The sequence below is a fragment of the Papilio machaon genome, chromosome 26 (genome assembly GCF_912999745.1).
Source record: "Papilio machaon chromosome 26, ilPapMach1.1, whole genome shotgun sequence".
Taxonomy (NCBI): domain Eukaryota; kingdom Metazoa; phylum Arthropoda; class Insecta; order Lepidoptera; family Papilionidae; genus Papilio; species Papilio machaon.
The window spans coordinates 2,431,707-2,456,008 of record NC_060011.1 but is presented as its reverse complement, the minus strand read 5'-3'; the positions used below and the strand labels follow the sequence as shown (position 1 = coordinate 2,456,008).

Genomic DNA, 24,302 nt, shown 5'->3' with positions numbered 1-24,302 from the left:
CTATGATTCAAAAAGCTTTTATATCACTTAACAGCACAGAGTGTGACTTAACAAGTATCACAAATCTTGACTCAGAATCCTTTACAAAGATTTCACGACAATTTGTCAAAATGTAAAATTTCCGCATTGAAAAATTTAAATAAACCGCAAAATCATTTATATATTTATGTTATAAAATTATTTCTTAGAAGCCCGGAGATCCCCAAATAGCACATTTTCTTACCTTACTCTTACTAATATTATAAATGCGAAAATTTTTGATGGAAAGATGGATGTTGTTTATCTCTGGTTTTATATAATCTATATATATAAAAGAAAGTTGTGTTAGTTACACCATTTATAACTCAAGAACGGCTGAATCGATTTGACTGAAAATTGGTGAGCAGGTAGCTTAGAACCAGGAATAGGACATAGGATAATTTTTACCCCGTTTTCTTTTTTTTTTTATTCCGCGCGGACGGAGTCGCGGGTAAAAGCTAGTAAATAATAAACTTTATATAAATACATATATTAACTATAAACATAGTAAGCAAGCAATCGTAAATAAAATATTAAATAACTAGCTTTTGCCTGCGACTCCGTTTGCGCGGAATTGAAAAAAAAACTTAAAAAGTAGCCTATGTGTTCTTCCACATTATGCTCTACATCTATGGCATATTTCATAAAAATCCGTTGAGCCGTTCCGGAGATACCTTCAAACAAACATCCATCCATCCATCTAAACATTCGCATTTATACGTTAGAAGTAAGATAAGTAGACATTAATTATAGCAACTTAATATTAAATAGGCTTTTATTATATTATAATAATTGTGTTTATTCATATATTTCCGCATTATCGGCATTTTCGTAATAAATCGATAAATATATAATTGATTATAATTAAGATTGACAAGGTTAATTTACGTAGATTATTAAGGTTAGAAAAACGATACGTTTATGAAAATTATTAAAAACCGATGATACGATAAACAAGTGGATATAAGTTTTTTAATATTATAAGATGACAAATGAGCAAGCGGACACATGAATTCGCCCAAATAGCGAAGCGACCGCTGCCCATAGACATCCGCCATTGCAGGTTTATTGTCAACCTTCAATCAACGGAAAAGGAGAGGCACAGAAAGAGCATATTACCCTTCTCCATCAAAAAAGTGTGGAACGCTCAAAATGATTAGAATTAGGCTCCCCGACATGAATTTTCGTACGCAGTATATTTTGAGAACAGAATGTCTATAAAAATCTGCTGTCAACTTGCATATAATATGTACATATTTTGCAAATATATCAGCTACAAAATGTCTTTAGTAAAAATGTGAAGTACATTTTACGTTGGAAAATATTAATTGTTGAACATCAAATATAAACAAGCGTTATTGTCGAATATGTTATCCGTAAAACGAACACAGTTGGCGTTAGTAGCTTTGATATTATCTCGAACATTTTGACTTTTGTGATGGAAGAAAAAAACTACATCCGAGTGTTTAATACATTTAAAACACCTATTATTATGGTATAGAAAAGTGTATTTTTAATGTAAGATTTCCCATGGTAAACAACGCAGAAAGGTGCATTCGATTCTAGTTCTTATCGACATGTTCACGGTACGTCGAACACTAAAACAACTTTTGAAATGCTTACAGGTTTAAGTAATTAAATAGCACTTTCACAAGTGTACATCATATGACCTTGTGACCCAGATAACGTCAGTGTAATTTAATATAGAGTAAAGATTATATTTAAGAAACTTTCAATATTAATATGAAGTGGCATAGAACTACCGATATACGGGTAAGGTTAGATTTTGTGAAAGGTGATATGCTCATGAAAAGAGTGACGACTGCAAAGATGAATGAATGAATCTGAAGGACGAAATGCAAGCTAGCGATTATGGAAAACAAATATTCTTTATAATCTCACTCTTTGTAGCTATTGTCCCACATGGCGGTGTGATTAACTAAACGGTGTAATGGTTTAAATCTTTGAGCGTGTCGACTTCGAACCCTGACCCGACAGCCCTACTTCCATTTCCCCTTCAAACCCGACACGCCTTTGCGCTGAGGTCGCGATGAAAAAGTCGTTACAATCTAACCTCATTATATTAAGATGTAGTCCTTAAATACGATACTAATGGTTGGTTTCTGAGATCAAAATTCCTGTATAAATCGCTAATCGATATCGCACTCATTTTATTTGACAAAATAGAGATGACAATATTTATGATTTATACAGGGAATTGTGGTCTCAGAAATCAACGATTACACAGCTTCTTAACTATTGATGATCTCTAAGGAGTTAATTGTTTTGCATTTCCATGGACACCTAGTGCTAATGTAGTAGTTATTGAACGGTGTATATATTAGTTCAACTCGTGAGTTCCCACTGCCGATACTTGTATAAAAGCATAGTGTCATCTCATTCTCCTTTAAAAAATGAATCTTAAGGTTGGCAGGTCCATAGCAAACTCACCATGATTCTTTTATCACAAATACCTAATAAAATTACATGTTTAGTTTCGTACGTTGTGTATACAAATAATATCCTTGTTTGTACTCACCTTAACCTTTAATGAGTCAACCGTTGTGTTGACAAAAACATAAGGGTATGTACCCATTGAAGTTTATCTTATATAGTCGGGATTAGGCCATCTTTTCTTAACTCTAGTGAAAACGCATCTTTATAGCGTATGGTAATTTATTCCGACATTGAGGAGTATAATTCAAACATTAAGTAATGGCTAAGTACGCGTGGAAAGCATAGAATTAACGATCACATGGTAAACAATGGTGCAACTCACGCCAAGGTTATCTATCTAGCAAAGAAAATCTTAAAAAGTATTTAATTTTACTTACTTTAAAAATAACTATGAGATCTATAACATAGAATATTAGTTTTTTGGCTATCTGTAGATTCAACTTCAAAGTAAATTTAATATACTGGTATTTTAAAGATACAATATATTTACGTCCTGTCCTTATAGTTGAATGATTTCTTGATCGTAATATTCTATTATATAGTAGGAATAGTAAAGAAATTATATTAAAAACGACAGACTGATCTGTCACCGACAATCCAATATCATGACCGTACATACAACGGTAGTTGCGGTTACGCAAAAGGCAATTTCATCTAACCGCGAAACCTTCTGATTTGATCTTGGACTGGTTTCTAGTTTTGTCATTCAACACGACAGCAGAACACGCGACTCCATACGATTCAAAATTCATATCACAGATTGATTTATAACTTTGAATATAAAGACACGGACTAGGCAAGCACCCGCAGTTTCTGAATAAATTTTACCACTATTCTCGAGGTGTGGGATAAAAATTACATAACCCATGTCCAAATGATGATAACACTTGAAATTGAAACGACTTTTTGAATGCATACAGATTCAGAAAATTACAGACACAAGCAAGCAAGATTTGAGCATATTGAACGAGTCCTGTCTTTTAAAAATCAAATGTATATCGGAAATAGCTTGTATGGAGGTCGTGTATGGGAGTTTAATTGCAATTACGGGTATTGAGTATCAATTACTTTTAATGTATATAAAACGATTTACAAGGTACAGTAAACAATTTTCGCAAATGGTGATTTCGAGATTAACTGACATTTTAATGAAATAAACTATGTACAGAATAGAATTAGTCAGAACAGATTTTATAATTGTTTTTAAACGTAGCTTACATTTCTGATAAATAGTATTTAATTGAATAGATTCGTTTTATTATGTAGGAGTAAGTTTAGTTTAAATGTTATTTCAATTTAAAATTTTGTTTGCGACTTTCGTTTTCTTTGCCAAAAATATTCTATTTGCTGCGATGTCTCATTTATGAGTTTTATGGCTGAATAAAGCCCATTTAAGGAATCTTATGTTTTCAATTTATACAAGCACTTTATAAATTTGACGTTTTATAGTGCAATGTTGTAATTAACAGTCACTTTGTTCAGCTCTAAAATAAAATAAAAAAGCACCGAGACCCGAAGTAAACAACCACTAAATGATTGTGCTTGTTTTCGTTTTCATTTTGGAACTCCTCGTCAAAGGGATTTGTAAACGTAAAGGAAAACAATCAACATAAAGCTTGCAATAAAATTACATGTTTTATACCATTACATATATTAATTTTTATTCATACTTATTTTACTTTAAAATAATAATAAAATACGACATCTAGTACCATTTAGATAGATACAAACTAGTAAAACATTAACATGACATTGTGAATAAGATGTTTCTTGACGAAGAAATACACCTTGATGCAGAAAATAAAGTATAGTTAATTAAACAATCAGCGGCATAACTAAGAGCGCTATTTCATAAATCGATAACTTGGTATTATAAAGCACGCGGTGAGTAAACGCATACGTGCTAACGTTTAATAAAATAATCGGTCAATGTAAAACCAGCGTCTTGCGGGCGGACTCAGTTGACGAGTATAATAAGTAAGGAAAAGCAAAGACTAACGCATGCGGGCGTTAACGACTAATTTAAATGGTACTCGCATACGAGCGCTATACCTTGCGGGTCCTAACGACTAAGCACGTTCAAAATAATACATTTATAAAAAAAATGTAGAAAATAGAGCTACCTTATTAATAATGGCTTTAAAGCAACTTCATTACCTTTCTTTTAAGCTATAACTTGTAAATAATGTAATTAATAATATGGTAGTAATAAACAGTTTTAATACGTTAGGTAACATATAATTAATCGTAATATTCTAGTTCACGTTTCTAAGGAAATATGCTTCGCTCTACTAAAATTTGATCGTACGCAATCAGTTGTACCAGTTTACAATGTTATATTTACCACTCACTTAGTTATTTCAAGTTAAATTTGCAAATGAAAATAAACTTTATTTGAATACAATAAGATCTATTTTAAATTTTGCTTTCATTTTTTGATATGTATTATTGTATTTGAATGAACTATGGGAAACAGTTTTGGCGTATTACAATAATTTTATACAATATCGATTTCGATAGCAATAAATGAATGAAATTTGTAATGGCTGCCTTATTTCAGTACAATACGCGAAAGCGTAAAAAGGCATTTGTTTCATAAACTTTTATTTTCATTTGACCATCGTCAACCGATACAGCCTGTGTAGGCAAATTAAAAACCGAGGGCGCTTCAATCGCCTTCTTAACTACATCACCTTCTAGTACGCGAATTTAGTTCAATATTTTTTCGCAATATGGTGAGGTGTCTTATAGCCCAAGTCAGCATCGTTCAGCGCTAAATAATATGTATGCGTATGTCAATTGTTACCGTGAAATTTCACTACCTTATCTCTGTTTTGTACAAAATTAATTAAAGTGATAACAATATGTTTTATGCACGTGTTTCGAGAGTGGAAAGCCCGCCGTTTTTTCTATACCTAGTTGTAGTCTATATCGCCGTGTAATACTTGTGGAAGGAAAGACTTTTACCTTTATAAGCTTTTTATGTGTTCTCTCCGTCGGTACAACAAACGAAAGCAGTCAGTGAAGTTTACACAGGATGTACTTTTACTGTTTAGTATGTGGAAGGGCGTTTGAATTATTTGCTGGAAATCGTTTAATTACAAACCACCTGTGTATTGAGATATAAATTCTATTGAGAAATCTAAGTTTCCATGTTTTTCTTTAACTTAACGCGTTGATGTCTTTTGTTAACAATATCGGTGTAAGTGACTTTTTGTTCTGATAAACCGACTATTTAAAGCCTGTTTTTTTCTATTTGAAAATTAATTACAGGGTAAATTATTGTTGATTACACAGTGAACCGTAGAATAATTAATTGGTTTCAGCAGCACAATAAGGTCATTGACGTTGGTGTACAAAAGAAAAATCAACCGAATTGCAGATTCAACCTCGTGCAATCAATGTTTTTTCTATTTGCAATCAATTGACACGGCTCAAACTGGCCAGTCTTTTTTTATAATCTGTATACTTTGAACTATGTAACTACAAACCAGAAATACTAGTCATTTGTTTTAAGTTTAGTTGTTACAAATGTTTAAAATAATTTGCCTCATAGTTGCATTAGTATGGAACGTAATTTCACCTTATTAGCATCAATTTTTTTATGAAATTTTACAACGCCCTTCCTTTGTTTTATAAATCCAACCAGTGGTATAGGACAAACACCTTTGCCTAAGTAAATACTTTAAAAGCACTGTACATCTGTTCACACATTAAGAACAAACAGATGACCTAAGAGGCAATAACCAGAAAATATTAACCTGTCAAACCTCTCTCTACGTACAGAAATGCAGTACTTTTAAAGAATTCACAAACATCTATATAGGTCAATTTATAATGGTTTACTTTAGGTATCCTTTCCAATGTCCATGAAAATAAGCCGAGCGAAGGCCAAGGACCTTTGAAGTTTTCTTTTTCGTTTTTACTTACAACATCTGCGTTTTATTTCGTGCTTACAGAGCTCGATTCGTGACACGTGACTTAAAAGATCTAGAAAAATAATGTATCACGAATATTCAAAGAATGGTAAAAAAAATAAACTGATTAATCTAGTGATATTTTCGAAACGTGCTAAATTTTATTATATACTGATGTACATATACGTACATATGCGTTAAAATACATTGATCTTTTGTAGAAAGCTTTGTCATTCCTTTGTCAATTTTTGATTAACTGTAAATAGAGTTAGAGTTTTAGTTCTCAATATATTTAAAACAATAATTAAACGCCTTTTTAAATAAAACCGTACTTGTAATTTCAGCTATTCCTGCCTTAGATATCTTAAAAGTTTATATGATTTATAAAAAGTAAATACCTTAATTAAATAACAATACCGAATGTAAGAGGCGATGAGAAAGGGATTGAGCATCCGTTCACTACATTCGCTGGGAGAAATATATTAGTAGATCTCTATACTAATAATTCTATGCTGATCGTCTCTTAAATTAAAAAATTATAATGTTATTATGCGTAGGCTTGCGAAATACGATCTTTATCAATAAATAATGAAGTACTTATACCGAATGCATTGTAGTGATACATATTTATGGTGAAACATATCACCATGTTGAGGTCAATAACATCAATCAGGTCTTCAAAGAGTTAAAACACGTGTTTAACTAAAAATATTTTTTGGATGCAGTTTTTATTCATTCAACTTTCAATTTACCCTATAATTTTTAAATCGTTCTTATAATTGATAAGGGCAGTTATTATAACAGCACCGATCATTACTAAGTTATGAAACACGACCGAGATACGGTTGTATACAGGAAGCGATTGCATTATAGAGTTTTACCGATTCGGTATCAAATCTACGCTGCGTTACTTGATGTAGTTTCGATATGTCAATTCTTGTTTATTAATATCTAGGGTATGTTTACACTGTTGATACACTTGAATAAACAGATACTGACATCCCTTTTATTATCTTTAAAAGAACAGAGACAATACTATGTTTTAATAGACGTATTACAGCAGTGGTCTTTCACAAGTTTTTTTTTAATAAGAACTTAGATAATGTGTTTGCAATTTTATTGTTATTGGAACGAAGTTCCTTATCGCGCGTTGTGAAAGGGGGCTAGACGGAAAAAATTCTTACGAAAAGTTGTCACAACACTTTTTGCTATAGTAAGTATGTTAACGACGAATGAGCGCTACTTCACCATTTTTATTCATAGAATAAACATTGGTTCCTTCACTAATTTATTGAAAGGAACTTCGTTCCATCCGGGTGTCCCTTGACACCTCTAAAGTTTTTTTTTAGACTTTTGTCTTGACTCCAATGTTTAAAGTATATAGTAAAACATTTATAAGTACAGTCGGGGACGTATATTTCCTGCCCATTGACAATTTACTGAACTTTATTCGATATTATCCGAAAATCGGATTTAATTTCTTGACTCTATACATCTGAAACCATAAAAAGATCGAAAAATGTAAACCCGGACATAAATTGTATTCAAAAAAAGAATTAATTACTACACAACCAAAAAATCTACTTATAGGTACAATCCGATATTTTAGAGCACAACAACCTTTTGTATACAAAAAACGTATTGCTCAACAAATCGATTTCTATTATTAAATCCGATTGGCTATTTAGATTATCTGTAGTACATTAATTATGAAATACAATGTTCATTGTCTAGTGATGTAGGTTGACGTATATACTCAGTATAGGCTTAGCACGAGTTTGTGACAATCGCCTTCGTATTGTCATCGTCATTCATTTCAAAATTAGTATGAGATTTTTGGTGTACTTTACGCCTGATACGATGTAATTTTAATACATTTTTTTCGATAACTATACGATGGCGATCATCACAAATATTAGTACTCGAATCAAAAATCTAAGATAACTGTAAAGACCTAAAAACCAATCTGAACAGGTAGGCATAAATGATACTAAATCACTTCATTAGTGCCATTGTTTATTTAAAAAAGCTACATCCTTATCAGCCAGTAAAGCTGTAAATGCCTCTTTAACAAGCTGTAAATGCCTCTTCAAGGCAAATAGTGACTCCTCAGTCACAAAAAAAATCAACCTGTAGCTGTCTTGTTGTGCCTCAGTATATCTTACATATATTCTATCAGAAGTAACAGCATCTGCCTCACGGAGTCATAAAGTTTTACTATAATCAGTTGTCAGTTGTCAGTAACTATCTCGATTTGATCGATTTAATATGAACTTGACCCGATGAAATCACGGAAATTGATTTGATACTGGAACAATAGAACTTCCTACATCCGCATGTCAAATCTGTCATTAACTTTCTTTCTGTTTGGCACTTGACCTTAGCTATGCGGAAAAATAAGACAAAAAGACAAAGGTAACACTGTCGTTCAGCCTTGCGGTAAGACAATTACTAAAATGTTTGTTATTTAATCAAAGTGCTAATGTCACACCGCGCTTCTGATTTTATTTTTTCATTCAAATATATAAAGACTAGTAATTCGCAAGTACATTGAGATATTGCCTATACCTTTACCACTATGAGGATGACTATGACGTCATAGTTACCAACCAAATGGAACATAAGTAGAGATTATAACAGATATTTAAAAATAAAACATTGTTTTATTTTGAAGTAAAATGAATTTTAGCGTACACTCTTACTTGGAACCTATTCTATTTTTTTTTTCAAAGAATTAACACGGTGTACGATGACACTATATTTCATTTATCTGTATTGTTTTCATGATTAATTTATAACTTTATTTTATTTAGTCAAATGCAATGCTTATACTTCCACGAAAACGCATACGTGAATTAATATTCGTTTCACGCCTCGTCTCTACAACCGCGCCCAATGTCAATTCTAAACAGATTTTGTCGTATCCGCCTCTGTTATGCAAAGAAATTTGAATTTTATACACAAGGGGTTACAGTTTATTTTTGTTTTGTCGTTTGTTTTGGATGATTAAGGTTTTTGCAAACACACCTCTATTTGTGTTACTGGGTAAAGGGCAGACGTGATGGCTTTATATTTATTACAAACTCTTAATACAGTAGTATACTGAGTGTACAGTGCAATTATATTGTTTAAAACTAACATTTCTGTGAAGTTATACACCACTTAAGCAGTTTTTTACTGTTTCTCATACGAATTGTTCGTAGCAATGACTCACAACCATTATATTAATATGTGAATAGAAAACTGTGTAATTAACCCTTTTCTAAGATAATTTGACACAGTTAAAGTTAGTTTAGAAAAGGAGTAATGAATCTTATTTAAAAAAAAAAATAGAAAAAATATTTTGGTTATGAATTTTTCATGCCCGAGGTCTAATTTTAGTCCTCTTTCCCTTCCCACCCTTTCCTTGTAATGTATGTTTAAATACGTTATAATATAAAAAAAAAGAATTACCGCGTGCATACGAATAACAATTTAGATTTTACCATATTGTAAAATAAACTAATTAAATTATAAAGCCTTCTTACAAATCAAACCTTTGGTAAACGAAAAGAATACATAATGTTAAGGAAATTTCATTTGCATAAACTTGACTCGGCAAACGTTTTTTGAGTTTTAAAAATCCCGAGATTGTTACCGTGGAATTCCACTGCAGTTATTTGGATTAATATATGTTGTTGTCTCTCTGTAGTCAAATGTAATGTAAGAAATGACAAGTGACAACGCAGTGGAGTTCTACGGTAAATCGGTAAGTGTCAATCTTCGTGCCAACGACTTTTGTCAGATTATTAGTTTACAAAACTTTTTATTACAAGTTAAATGAACGTTCATAAGTTTTTTTTATATTCTCGTTTCGTCATTTAAAATATTGGTAACATATTTTATCCACGTGCTTGATTATTTTGTAACAAAAACTAAAATCGACTTTAAAACCAATCACGTATCGATGTGACATAACATTTTCCCGCTTCCGATAATTTTTGGCGCGAATTCGATACTCTCTTCAATATGCGTCGCCAGGAATTTTTTGACATAATCTTTGGCAGATTCACAATTTGATATGCGTAATCTGTGTCATGAAAGACAGTTTAAAACTCAATTTACAATGTCTATAAAAGTCTAATATTATTAATGGATTTGTTCCTTGCAAATTTCTAAATTTTTTTTTGCCTCGCTATCAAAGCAGTGCTTTTCTATCTCGGCGTATGCGCTAGAACAATAGATATACTGTCTACTGTTCTGCGTCACTCTCTTGTCCTTTTGTGATACAAGCATAAAAGTTATAGACAAACCGGTGGTTCGGTGGGCATAAGTCAAAATTATGCTAGCTTTTTAGGATCCCATGTCAATTTATAAGTGTCACAAGATCGTTGTCGTTGAGACCGACAATGCTATCTGACCCGGAGGGCATGAAGTAAATTAAGACAGCCCACTAGCGCCCTCAGTCAACGTCATATAAATGTTACAAGATATTTTCGTATACCCACGTAGGTTTTATAAGTTTTCTGACAGAAGTAACTGCGACTACAACGCCTCTCTCACCGCATTGCTACTTTATCGCACTATAAAATTATCATAACATTTTTTCCAAAAGCAAAAACAAAAGACGGCTGCCATTTATTTATTTTTTCTAAGTATTTCTTATCCGATGACATGATAAGTGGTTTATTCATGAATAATCTCAAGATCAGGGGTCATCAACCCACCCTTGCTTCATTGTTAAACCAATTATGATAATATCTAAGAATATTGATACAAAATTATTCAAATTGACAGCTTTACTATACTTGTTAAATTAATTCTAACAGAAAATATATTTATTAAATTAGCTATTGATGTTCCATGCATCTGATATTTAAATATTTTTAGAAATGTCTATTTTTGTTGCCAGCGTCATCTGTTAGTTGGCGTGTCTTAACAAGTTTGTAGTTTTATTTATTATGTTATTCTTTAAGCCATTTATAAATTTGAAAGTCTTTATCAAGTATACTGCGACAAGCTTATTTTGGCCGGTGAGAGAGGCACTGCTACCGCGGTTAGTTCTGTCCGAAAATATATTAAACCGACAAAGGCAAAGAAAACTACAGAAAAGAAAAACATAACAAGTCAACTACAGTTAGTTGACATTGACAGAGGGACGCTAATGAGCTATCACAATTTAGTTTGACACCGGGTCAGATAACTTTGTCAGTCGATATTACGGGCTTTTATTCACACTCAATTGTGTTTGAGGTCAATATTGAAGACATTGGTTTCCTACTTTTCTTACCAATTTTGATAATTAAATTATTCAAACTTTCGTGAGACATTATCATTAACTAATATAGGAACGGCTAAAACACTCACGTACATATGTCCGGTATGGGCACCGACTAGTTTCGAACCCATCAAGGGCCCTTCATCAGGGCGAGTGGGACTGGTCGGTGCCGACACCGAACATATGTACGTGAGTGTTTTAGTCGTTCCTATATTAGTCAATTTTGATAACATAGTTTTAGCACTTTTATCTTTTGACAAACATCTTTCGATAAATTTACTACTAATAATTATTTATAATTTTTTTAAAGTTGTTCAGCCACTTCAATATGTTCAAACAGATTCCAACCTTTTTTTTTTTTTTTTTTTTTTTTTTTTTTTTTTTTTTTTATATTGGGGAAATGCGTTACGCATACCACCGCGCCCTAGAGGGGAAAGGCGCGGTGGTTATGTCGGACTCTCTCCCTAGACGGAAGCCTACCGACTAAAACCCCACTGTTTCCCTCAGCTCACCGAGCACCAGGGCGCGGGCACACTGCGCGTATTCATCGCACGCCCCGATGGTGACTGGCCACAACGCCTCCTCAACATGTTTGCGTCCTCTCGTTGCACGGGAAACCTGTGCGTCCTCACTACTTTGTCTGAGTGACGGACTTCCCCCTAGTCCGCCACTCTAGTTCGGTTAAGGAGGGATAAGTCGGGCGAAAGCCCTTCTTCTCCCCCCTCTGCGGCGGCTTCGGATGGGGTCCTGGCTGGACGCCTCCCTCAGCCTCTCCGCTTCCTCTTTCTGCGAAATGACTACCTCGCAAAAGGTTTGGACGGCCCTCCAGGCTCTGTCCGACTCCGTCATCCTCTGTACTACAGCCGGCAGGGAAAGATCTGGGCCCACTACCGCCACGAGATCCTGCCTTTGCAGCGCCCAGGCAGGGCATTCCGCCAGCGTGTGTTCTGCCGTGTCCGCAGGACAATCGGCACAGTGATGGCATTGCGCGGACGGCTCCCTCCCAATCCGGCACAGATAGCTGCCGAAGCAACCATGCCCCGTCAGCACCTGCGCCAGACGGAAGGTTACCGCACCGTGCTCCCTCCTCAACCAAGCCACCAGAACTGGGCCGATTGCAACCTTGTTCAAGTACACGTTTAAAAAGCACACTTATTTCTTTTAATTAACAAAATCGTCTAGTTAATAAAAATCCATGCATAATTTTTGCTGCATACATTCCACATCGTCGGTGGTATTTTTTTCTTCTGTATAATTCCGTTGTACGCTAAAAAAAAACAATGACATTTATAGTTACCGTCGGACTCTAATTTGTCTTTTATTCACAAATGTTATGACCCCTATAAAAGCTTAGAAGAATAACAATAGTGACACATGTTTATTGCAGTGTAAAAAGGAAACACGTGATCGGAACGTCTTCAGTCTATGGTTTCGTACGTTGACTTATATCAGAAAGTCATTAAGAGTAAAAAAAAGACTATGAATAAATATTATTTAAACTAACTGTTGTCCACAACTTCGTCCGTATCCGTGTGAAGAAAATAATCCAGGTCAATTTACTTACATAAATAATATGAAATAATTTATATAATAAAAGTTTATTATTACAATATGTAATTAACACAAATTACGTATATGACATCACATTTTGCCCGAGTTGTGTGAAAACGAAAGTGGGGTCTGTAGAGAACGAAAGTGGTAGAGAAGTATGCCAACGACTCATTGTAAAGGTATCTACACACCAATTCATAATAAAATAATTAGCGTGTTGAATAATTAATAATTTAATTAGACGAGTGTAACAGTATATCTTGTACAAAAAGTATAAAAGATTGATTACAAATATTTATTTGAATCTGAAGAAATATTTAAATTATAAGTAAATAATAATTATGGTTCGTCATTGATACCTACCTGATAAATGCAAATGTTTAGAAAGACGTTTCGATGGATGTTTGTTTGAAGGTATCTCCTGAACGGCTCAAAGAATCTTGATGAAATTCGGCACAGATGTAGAACATATTCGGGAAAGAACACATAGGCTATTTATTATTTTTTTAAATACGCGAACTGTATTTATAAATGTTGGAAATTTAATACGTAAAGTAAAACTGTTATTTAAAATATGTGTGTACTAGCCTTTATAATAGGTTGAACCACTTCACTTGTGATTACGTGTTGAGTTAATAGATTTATGTGACCCACTCGCTACTCGGTTTTAATCTTAATGTGTTACTACAGAAAAAAAACGAGTTTTGTTAATACAACAGAAGTAATAACTATTTCGTATCTAGTATATCGTCTGTGAATATAATTAGTATGCTTTGATGGTTAGTATTTGTGATTTTAATTAGTTGAAATAGGTGCTTTTATTTAAATGAAAAAAAAAATAGTTTGATGGGAGAAAAGATGAATTGGTAAATTAATATCTTTGTTCCTGTTCCTCTTTTTTCTGTCAGTTAAATAAAGCAAGTTGATCTCCAATTATTTGTTGTTAGTTCTTGGATACTGAATGATTATAGCCAAGTGGTTGATCACGTCAAGTCCACTTAATTTTATATCGGCTGTTGTAAAAATGTTTTTAATAACTTTTATCTGATGCATTCTTGTAAAGTGGGTTTTCCAGCAGATGTGCTTGTGTAAGAACATATTGTTAGCTCTGTCTTTTTGAAATAAAATGAAAGGGACAGAAATTATTTTTGTATAAGTGATACCGCAGTGAAATTCCATGGTTGTATTTTGTTGGAAGCTCGGCTGCGACAGATTTGTTAATTTTTTTTATTTGTAATGACTAATGCAAATTGCATTTCGTTTTAAATTAGAAAATATACCATTAACATGTCCCTCTGTAATTTATTTTTGAATAATGTTATTAGTGTTATTTTGTTTATTATTGCTTTTAAAGCTTGAATTACATTAAAATTAAATTTAAAAAAAAATCTAACTCATCCGCATCAAATTATACGTATTAATGTAATAAAATGCAAGGGTTAAGGGCCTTTCAAATTTTAGTGTCTTGTATTTCGATATTTTGAGCAAGTTTTACAAATAATAAATTGGAATTAGCGAATCGTTACACCCCGGACGCTAAAGTGAGTCGTAAAAAATTTAACTTTTCTTTCCATATCACAACTGTATAGGTTAGGATGACCATAATTCTATTATTTTGAGACGTCTTCATACGTCTTTTAATATTAGCCCATTATTGTAATATTTTATTTCAGACTAGCTGTCTCCAACGACTGCGTCCTCGCGGAATTAAAAAAAACTTTACAAGTAGCCTATTTGGTCTACCAGATTATGTTCTACAGCTTGACCAAATTTCAGTATGATCCGTTGAGCCGTACCGGAGATACCTTGTAACAATAATATAATAAACATTCGCATTTATAATATTAGTAAGATTATCCAATATCGTATCAAATATATTTTGAATTTGTGCCCACGACTTTGTTTGAGCGGAATTAAAAAAAAAACTTGTAATAAATATAGCCTTAGCCTGAGATAGTGAAGCTTTACAAAAGTCAAAGATTTTTCATAAAGATCAGTAGTTTTGGAACCAATTCAATGGAACAACCAATCAAATCTTTCCTTTTTTATATGTGAATAAATAAGTGAGGCAATCATTACGATAAAAACTTTCATAACTTCAATATATAAAATAACACGTACCTGATACTTTGCATTCTCCCTTATTGTTGTTGATCCTTTGTTTAATTTTAATGGAATAGATTCTCCAAAGATACTTATACTAACGTTGTTTACTTAATTGGGGTTTATTATTGGGTTCTTTTAAATATTACGTTTCTCGAATATTCGAACAAATTAGGAATAAATCCCAGGATGTAGTGGTGGCATGGTGTATGTAGCCCGTGCTAATATAGGTTAGGCGATGTCACGGCTGGCGAGGCACGTCACGACCGAGGAAAACATTAGTTGAGTATAATTACTGGTTTGCACGCGTGTAGTATTCACTTTCGATATGTTTACAATGCTCTATATTTATACTTTACTAGCTTTTACCCGCGACTCCGTCCGCGCGGAATAAAAAATAGAAAACGGGGTAAAAATTATCCTATGTCCATTTCCTGGTTCTAAGCTACCTGCCCACCAATTTTCAGTCAAATCGATTCAGCCGTTCTTGAGTTATAAATAGTGTAACTAACACGACTTTCTTTTATATATACAGATATTGTCTTTCATACTTTTCTGTCTTCTGGCTTCTTTCCTTGCGTCTTAATTAAGATATCAAAAATTTGACGTCTTAAAGATTTGACGGAGGAGTACGCATAGGAAACAGATACATCATCTTTACGTATACGTCCCTTGACCTCTTCTCTCCAAGTAGGCAACGTATCTGTAAGGTTCGGACTTCTTGCAGATTGTTTATGGGCCGCGGCTACTTCGCTCTTTTGGCAACTTATGTTTATAAGATACTTCCTGCCTCACTCTCAGTATTTAATTGGTTTTTGAGGGTGCCCCTTAATGTATATTTCTCATGCCCATTTATACTAAGTTACTATCGTATCCACTTAATAACTGCGCGGTAGGAAATCACATACGCTGACATTTTGGAAGTTTCACTTCTATGGTGTGTGTAATTTTTTTTTCTTTTGTCTGTACATTAGATCGTATCACATTTGAGTCGAGTCTACGTGTCTCTAATCATATTTGGCCTTACAAGATAAAAATTCACACAAAAGGATTTACAATGGCTTATATCATATTTTCCCGTACATGGTTACTGTAGCAAAGATTGGCATGCTGGTTCTGTCAAGGACATTTGAGAATAAGGGGTCGTAATATGCTTGCTATATTGTTGAAGTTTCTCGCGATATTCTGATCTCTATCTGGTCTACATACAGTTTAATAAGACTCTATTTCTATGCTATTGTTATGGGATTTGAAAGATAACGTTTTTGAATGGACCAAATCTTAGACATGTTATGTAAAGACAAAGGATTTGTTTGATTCATTCGAAATTTAGTATATAAAAACAACAACATAATTAACGCTAGTAACCCACAGGGGTAGCCAGAGACTAGGGACATAATTTGACGCGGTCTTGATACAAATTTAGTACATACTCAAAATAAGTAGACTATTCTTGAACTGGTTTACATTATGCCAGAATAGTGGGACAGCAGTATAGACTTTATGGGTTGCTGACGCCAGTTAGTGTTTACATAAAGCCAGTTGTATGCCAGCGGTGATGTCCTACTGTACTGGTATAATTTAAACCAAACATTAGAATATATGTCTTTCACGTTGCTATAGCTTTACTTTCTATGTTAACTGAAAGGAGGAGGTTTGGGCTGTGTTTTTTTGCGTGTATGTTTCGGCAGTGAAAACGCGCGGATACTCGATCTGTCGTTAAACTAGTTTACGTTTATTATGAGTTCATGTAACTTACTAAAATATTAGAGCTGTTATGTGTTTATGATTGATGTGAGTACATAACTTATAGTTATGTAATAACACAATTTTATGTAAAAGTTCACGACATAGTTATTAACAACATGATTAAATAAGTAAAACTTTGACAAGCTATCGGCCGCCATCTTTATTTGTTCGATTGCCGCCATTTTGTTTTAATTATAGAAGAGCATAAGAAACTGTCAGTGTAGGCTAATTAGAAAAAACTGAGACCACAATACACTACAAAAAAAAAACTACCGGCCATTATTAGGAGATATATAAAAATCTTATTATCTTCAAAAATGTACCAATCAGTATCATCAGACAATGAAAATAATCCTTCAAGAAACTGAAAGTTGAAATAACGGTTCGTTTGCATAACATATTATATATGCTATGAGAGATTTCGTTTGTATGCTAATGCAGGAATCGACGCAAAAACAAGTTTGTTCGCAGACAATGACCCGCGGAACAATGCTCCGACTCCGTTTATTAGGCACAATGAAAGGAACTACGATTTATTAATCAAGGATACGTCTATATTCTGACGTGCTATTCCTCGATATAATTACAATAAAGTAACAGAAAAAAACGTATATCCGTTGGATTAAGGTCATAAAATGATTTCTCCGAATATGGTATGAAAGCAACATGGAGACTAAATTAAATTCTGTGACTAGGCAAGTGACATAATGCCTCTATTACTTAAGATAAATAAGAAATGTAACAAGAGAGGAAATGATTGTAAGAGCTTACGTTTTGTTATCGTTTTACAGTTTGCTTGGAAGTAAATTTTTGCTAAATGTGGAACTAGTACGTATTGAAATAACACAAATGTTGCTTAAATTCTGTTGCGTGAACATAATAAATCAGATGTGCCTAAACATGACGGAATAAAAATCTTAGTCGACACATGAACGAATTTTCCCACCAGCTTGCGAAACGAGCCAGCGACTTTCTGGAGCAAGGTCGAGACAAGATGGCAGTCAAGTCGAGCGGGTACAAAATGGCGGCTGATCAAATGTCAGATGTTTGTCGGTACAACAGTTCATTGCAATTTTCGCGCGCTTTTTAACCTCTTTGATGCGATTATCTTTAACATTAAAATCGGAGCACTTAAAAGTAAGAGTAGTTTTTTTTTTCTTATGACGTTTACTTATGTTGTAAGTTACAAGGTTTTCCAACGGATGTTAGCCGTAAGTTAACGTGTGAAAAAATATTACGCTTTATTAGCAATTCGCAGCCGTCGGAAACGGACGAAATACTTACGAAATCTATGCTTGTTTATTAGTAATTGGAAAAATTAAAGACAAAAAAAAATTATGTCAAAATTCACGCTCCAATGATCGTTTACTAAAATCATTGAAAGATTTTCTACAGTGAAGTTACGAAATTATTACACGCGGTTTAATCTTAGATGCTATTAAAACAAATAATACTGGAAAGAAATCGGATTTATAAAAGTCTGAAGAACGTCGAAATATAACGTCTCAAAATCTATCTAACATCTCTAGACAAAGTGCATTGGCTCCGAAGCGATTTTAAAATGAATTTCAATGATTTATAGAACTGACACGTGACAATCACATGACTTATGGTAAGTTGTTTTCAGTTCTAGTATATTTTTGAAGTTCGTTATGGAACGACTTTGCCGAGGTTTGCCTGATTAGTTTTTTATATTATAGGGCAAGCGAACATTGATAACTTAAGTTCTAAAAGACAGGACTCACACCAGAGGAATTTTAGATGCGTGGTGGCGTTTGAGAAAAAGCATTTTTTCTTTGTTAAAATATTGTTTGTTTAACCATAAGAGATCTCAAAGGTCATTAACATTTGTAATCCGTAGAAATTTAAGAATAGGAACTAGATAATAATACTTACGTAAGTAACTTCCTTATCCAATAAGGATTACGTATTTGGTGTACGAGGTAACTCCGAGAAAGTGGACTTATGTAATACCTTTTTATCTCGTTACTGAGTCGGATTGTTAAACATATAGACTATAAAATACTAGAATATAGTATAAATTATACTATTCCGTAGAAGTATACAATAAACAAATGATTGTGACGCAATTATGGGTTATAAAAATTATCTATTCTTTTTTGGTGAAAATATTGTTCATTGAAAAAACTATTTAAAACTCGACCGATTTTGAAAATTCTTTTATTAATACACTGTTAATTATAAGCGAGTTATAAGCGAGTATGAATATAGAAAATATGTAAGAGGAAGTTTTAAAGTCGCTCCCATTTCTGAAAAATTAAAAGAAAGACGTTTGCGTTGGTATGGCCATGTTCAGAGGCGACCCGAGGATCACATGGTCAAGCTGGCCTTAAACTTGCCCACGACGACGCGAAATCGCGGAAGACCACCGACCATTTGGCTGACGACGATCCAAAAGAATCTAAAAGAAATTGACCTTGACGAACAAGACTCCAGGAATCGTGCTGTCTGGACAAGGAAGGCCGACTCCAAATAATTGGGAAAAGGCACAGATACAGATAGACTCTTCTATTAGAAAGTACATAATATAAGCTACATTTTTGTTGTCACTGACAGTGACACTTTAGTAAGTTAGTATTTAATTTGTTTTTTACGGATTATTAAAGTAGTCGATCTATCAAGTGTCTTTTTATTTGTAATTGGAGTAGTTATATTTTTTTATTAGTTACTAGTTGATTACGCTTCCTATCGATTCGTGTTAAGCTGGGGTATTACTGGTTTAATTTAAAGTCTAAACCTTCAAAACAATTGCCCCAATATCATTAAACTTTCTAGAGCCGCAACCTTCAGGCTAAGTTCCGTTACTTACCACCCGTGACCGTCACTGGCTCGTTACCATTAAATCCGAACGCAACCGAATTTTGCAACGTACACACATTTAAAATTAGATCGTATCACGAACGTCTTTAGGTTTAAATTAATAACTATAGTGTAATCGCTTCAAATTGCAATTTATATCATTGCTTAATTCCTTAAATGATGTTCCAAAATTGTACTTTAATTTATTAGAATTAAGGCTCATATCCGTGATTTCTTTACTAAAACACATAATATAGCAAAGGATTTTGTCCTTTAAATTGTACAGTAACGCGCTGAAATTGGTGCACCCGGAAGTAAATGGAACATAGAGAAAAGATGGCATTCTATTGCAGATGTATTCAGTTAATTTTGGCTTTGATTCCCTTACTTTAATTGTGACATTCATAATATTAAACTTAATTACAATAGAAAAGAATTAAATAAAAAAGAGCAAAAAAACAGTTAAGTACAACATACAGATTATATAGGCAACAACATGAAAGATACTATATAATACAAATGCCATAATGTAATACAATGCAACTTTCTTCGCAGTCTAACCTAGAAAAAACTTGTCCAAATTAAGTCCGTACTTCTTATATAATAACTGGATCATTATATCGAGGTCGACAAGTAAAGCCTACGCTTATAGTTAATATAAGTCCATTCGATTTTAATCCATAAATACATTACCATAATGAGCAATATCGTATCAATTATAAAGTCATATCTTAATTTTGTTTAGGTCACACATTCCAAAATAATCAAAAGTCACTGATGTATTTTTAATTTAATAAATAGATTTTATTCCAACGTAACGGTAAAAATAAAGAACGGTTAAATAAATAAACAAAAGTCTAGTCAAGACTCTCACGTAAATACAATAGCCTATATCAACTAGACATTGATTTCTTACAAAAAATCTAAGCGATAAAAAAATAAACTGAATTTAAAATTTAAACAATACTATCGTGAATTAATCCCTTCACTTCAATTTATATGCTTGATTTAAAGATAATTAAGTTTTTAATGTGAAACATTATTTTATAGTCACCGATAGTCAGTATCAGATATGAGATAAATTTTAACTACCTTGGTCTAGCGCTGCCTATACGCACGTGTCAATGTCAGAATAGCGAAAATAAGACACTGTAAAAAATAGCCGGTTTAAATAAAAATATTTTCTAGCTTTATCTTCTTAATAATCTACATATGTACCGAGAAAGGTACGTTTCTTGTGTTATTGACCGTTACCAAGGTACACAAGTCTTACAATTGACATTTGTTAATATGAAATTAAAAAAAATATTTCCAATACGGATATGCGTTTAACTGATCAGCCTTCAAGGCTGTACATAAAACAGTCAGGAATAATAAAAGTAAAAATAAAATATGAAATAAAAATTGTTGTGGGATTTCTTGAAGAATTAAATAAGAGTTCCTAATTAAGATAGTATTGCTACCATCTATCTATATATAAAAATTAATCCACATTTTTCGTGGTTACGCGTGAACGGCTGGAATGCTAATTCTTTTATTTGTGTGTTTATAATGATGTGATTTGAAAAGTTTGGTATTTGGCAAACACAATTTGGTAGGCTGTTGACTTTTTTATTGCGCCCGGACAAAGTGAAGGATAAAGCTAGTTGACTAGAAGAATATTTAACGCATAGGAAGGAGAAATATCCACTTTCTGTGCGTCCCCGTCTCCGTTGATTAAAAGTAGGCAACGCATATGCATTTCGGATGTCTATGGGCAACGGTCGCCTCGCTATTTCGTCGAATCCAGGTGGTTTGCTCGTTTGCCACCTTATGATATAAAAAAACTAAGGAATTAAATTAAAGAACCTGAATTTGCTACTTTTTTTAATTACATTATGATATATTCTTTTTTAAATATAATGGTTTGTGTCTAAGTTGAAACTTAATTGTTAACTCATTTCAGTAGATAAGCGAGTGTTATAATTTTTATTGTCTGTAAAGCCCGATGTTTAAAATTTAATTAACTTGTATTGTTTCAGATTCACGAGCACATGACCCCCGACGAATTACGGAATGTATTCCACGTGGAGCATCACAGCCATGTACCAGAATACCATTTGGTTCAACTAACGCACCACTTGGCGAGGCGGCACATCCACAACGCCCATAAAACAAACATCCATACAACAAACTCAAACAAAGTGCCACACGATAAAACAAAATCATGGAAGACAGAAAACCCACCGTCGCTACTGAACGACGAAATGTTTCACAAAGCGAAAGAATACATCAAAGATGTTGATATAATAGGAGATTTGAATAATACAGTGAGCGTTCAGTTTAGTGTATCGAATTCAAGTGAAATAAGTGATAGTGACGGTAATTTAAGTGACAAGTTACGTGATAATATACACGAAATACCGGATCAAGAAGAAGATGTACATAAAATAGATTTGGAAGCATTCGGTAGACAGTTGAAGTTGGTGCTTAGAAAGCAAGAAGGATTACTAAAGAAGGATGGACTGAAGATGTGGCGAGCGCTGACAAACGAGTCGCATCCACATGGTGTTGATTATGAAGAGTTGAGTACGGTGAGTAATTTTTACTAACTATAAGACTCAAACGATGATTGCAGATAATTCGTTGAACTTAAGGATGGGTAACAAGCTTTTATTGTAATTAGCAAGCGTTTCTTTTTTACGTAACTACTTTACGTTAGGATTAATACAACTAAGTAAAAGACGGTGACTAAACCAATTATAGTGACTTAACCAATAGAATACCAGCTTTGCCATTTCTAAACCTTAGAAGAAAAATATAAATCACCAAAGTTTTAAATCGAAAATAAAAGCGATCTTAAAATCGATTCCATGCATGACTATAAAGATTTAAGTAACAATAGTCCATTTGTCTAACGTAATTTCCCGTCAACAATGATCAGTTTTATTTTTATAGATATAATACATTGTTTGAATTATAAACATGTATCTGCAAATTTTAGCACGTTGTTGTTCTTTAACCATTTTTGCTATCAATATGCTTATAGCGTGTTTATGATTACGATTACGTACTTATAAATTTTGATTACGTGCAAAACATTAATGTAGAGGTTAAAAGTTTTTGTTTTAAGAAGATTTAAAAGACAGTAATCTACATCTATCTATATCTATCTATATATATCTATATATATAAAAGAAAGTCGTGTTAGTTACGCTATTTATAACTCAAGAACGGCTGAATCGATTTGACTGAAAATTGGTCGGCAGGTAGCTTAGAACCAGGAAAAGGACATAGGATAATTTTTACCCCGTTTTCTATTTTTTATCCCGCGCGGACGGAGTCGCGGGTAAAAGCTAGTTATTAAATAAATTAAAGACAAAAGAAAGAGCTGTTAGTTTTATTTTGATCAGTAAATGTACAGAGTAAGATAACATTTGAGAAATATTTTCTCAACATCTTAGGCCGGTTTTAGTAAAGGTTAAAAGGTGTGTCCAAAAGGTTAAAACATAAGTCGTCGATCGGAGCCAAAGGTCCAACGATGCCTAATTTGCAATAAACTTTATAACGATTAAATTCAAATATTAAATATCATATTTTCACATATACCTACTTCACAACTTTTTTTTAGTGCATAATGTATTTTGTAACCTGTGACGTGCACAAAATGTTTTGTAGCGTGCCATTGGATCGCCATCTCTGATCTTCACAGTCATATAGAGAACGCAATCTACCGTGAAGTTAATTAAAACAGGAAAATATCAATGGAATAAAAGATTTAAAAACAAATGAAGTTTGCGTAGATTTATGAATGATGAAAATGTGAGAAATAAGAAAAAAAACAGACGGTACACAAGTTTTTTTTTTCGTTTGTCGACAGATTATTATCGAATCCAGTCTTGCACGTCATATGTGTTAATAGACTGTTTTGATTCGCCAGATTAGCACCAGATATTATTATTTCAGCTTATGTAGTAGCGGTTAATTTTTTGGCATGATATGATTCGTTTTTGTCTTCCCTCATATGTATTAAGTCTCAGACGACTCTATTTTCTTTCTTTTCCTGATAAGTGATCTACTGTTATCAACACTCCTCGGTTTTTATTTGCTTTATTATTTTATATTTTATTGGTTACACAGAAAGTTTGTTGTATTGTTTACATTGCGTAAAACTTTCAATTGCAAATGTCAAAATTCAAATGTCGAAGGCCTTCGCATTTGGCTAAGAGTTGCCGTTACCATGGCAACCATCTTTGCTGCTATTGGTTTGCAATTTTGTTCCTTTTTTAAATTTAATGAATTTAAAATATATAGCCTAAAGAAGGTCGTAAGTATAGTTATTTATATTGAAATAAGAATTATTCGATAAAGCTATGATTGCTATGATTCTGCGTTATAAAGAACTATCTGTTTACGCTTTATTATATTAATATTGATTTGATCAAATCTTT

The 24,302-nt window shown here is 33.1% G+C and overlaps 1 protein-coding gene across 5 annotated transcripts in view; it reads left to right on the top strand.

Annotated features, from left to right (window-relative positions):
- The window catches only part of LOC106718655 (A disintegrin and metalloproteinase with thrombospondin motifs 16), a 102,159-nt gene that overhangs the window by 52,572 nt on the left and 25,285 nt on the right, over positions 1-24,302 (top strand). For all 5 annotated transcript variants that reach the window (XM_045684617.1, XM_045684616.1, XM_045684615.1 and 2 more), the window contains exon 3: positions 21,894-22,445. In XM_045684617.1, coding sequence (XP_045540573.1) covers positions 21,894-22,445 — 552 coding nt within the window. The remainder of the gene's footprint in view (positions 1-21,893; positions 22,446-24,302) is intronic.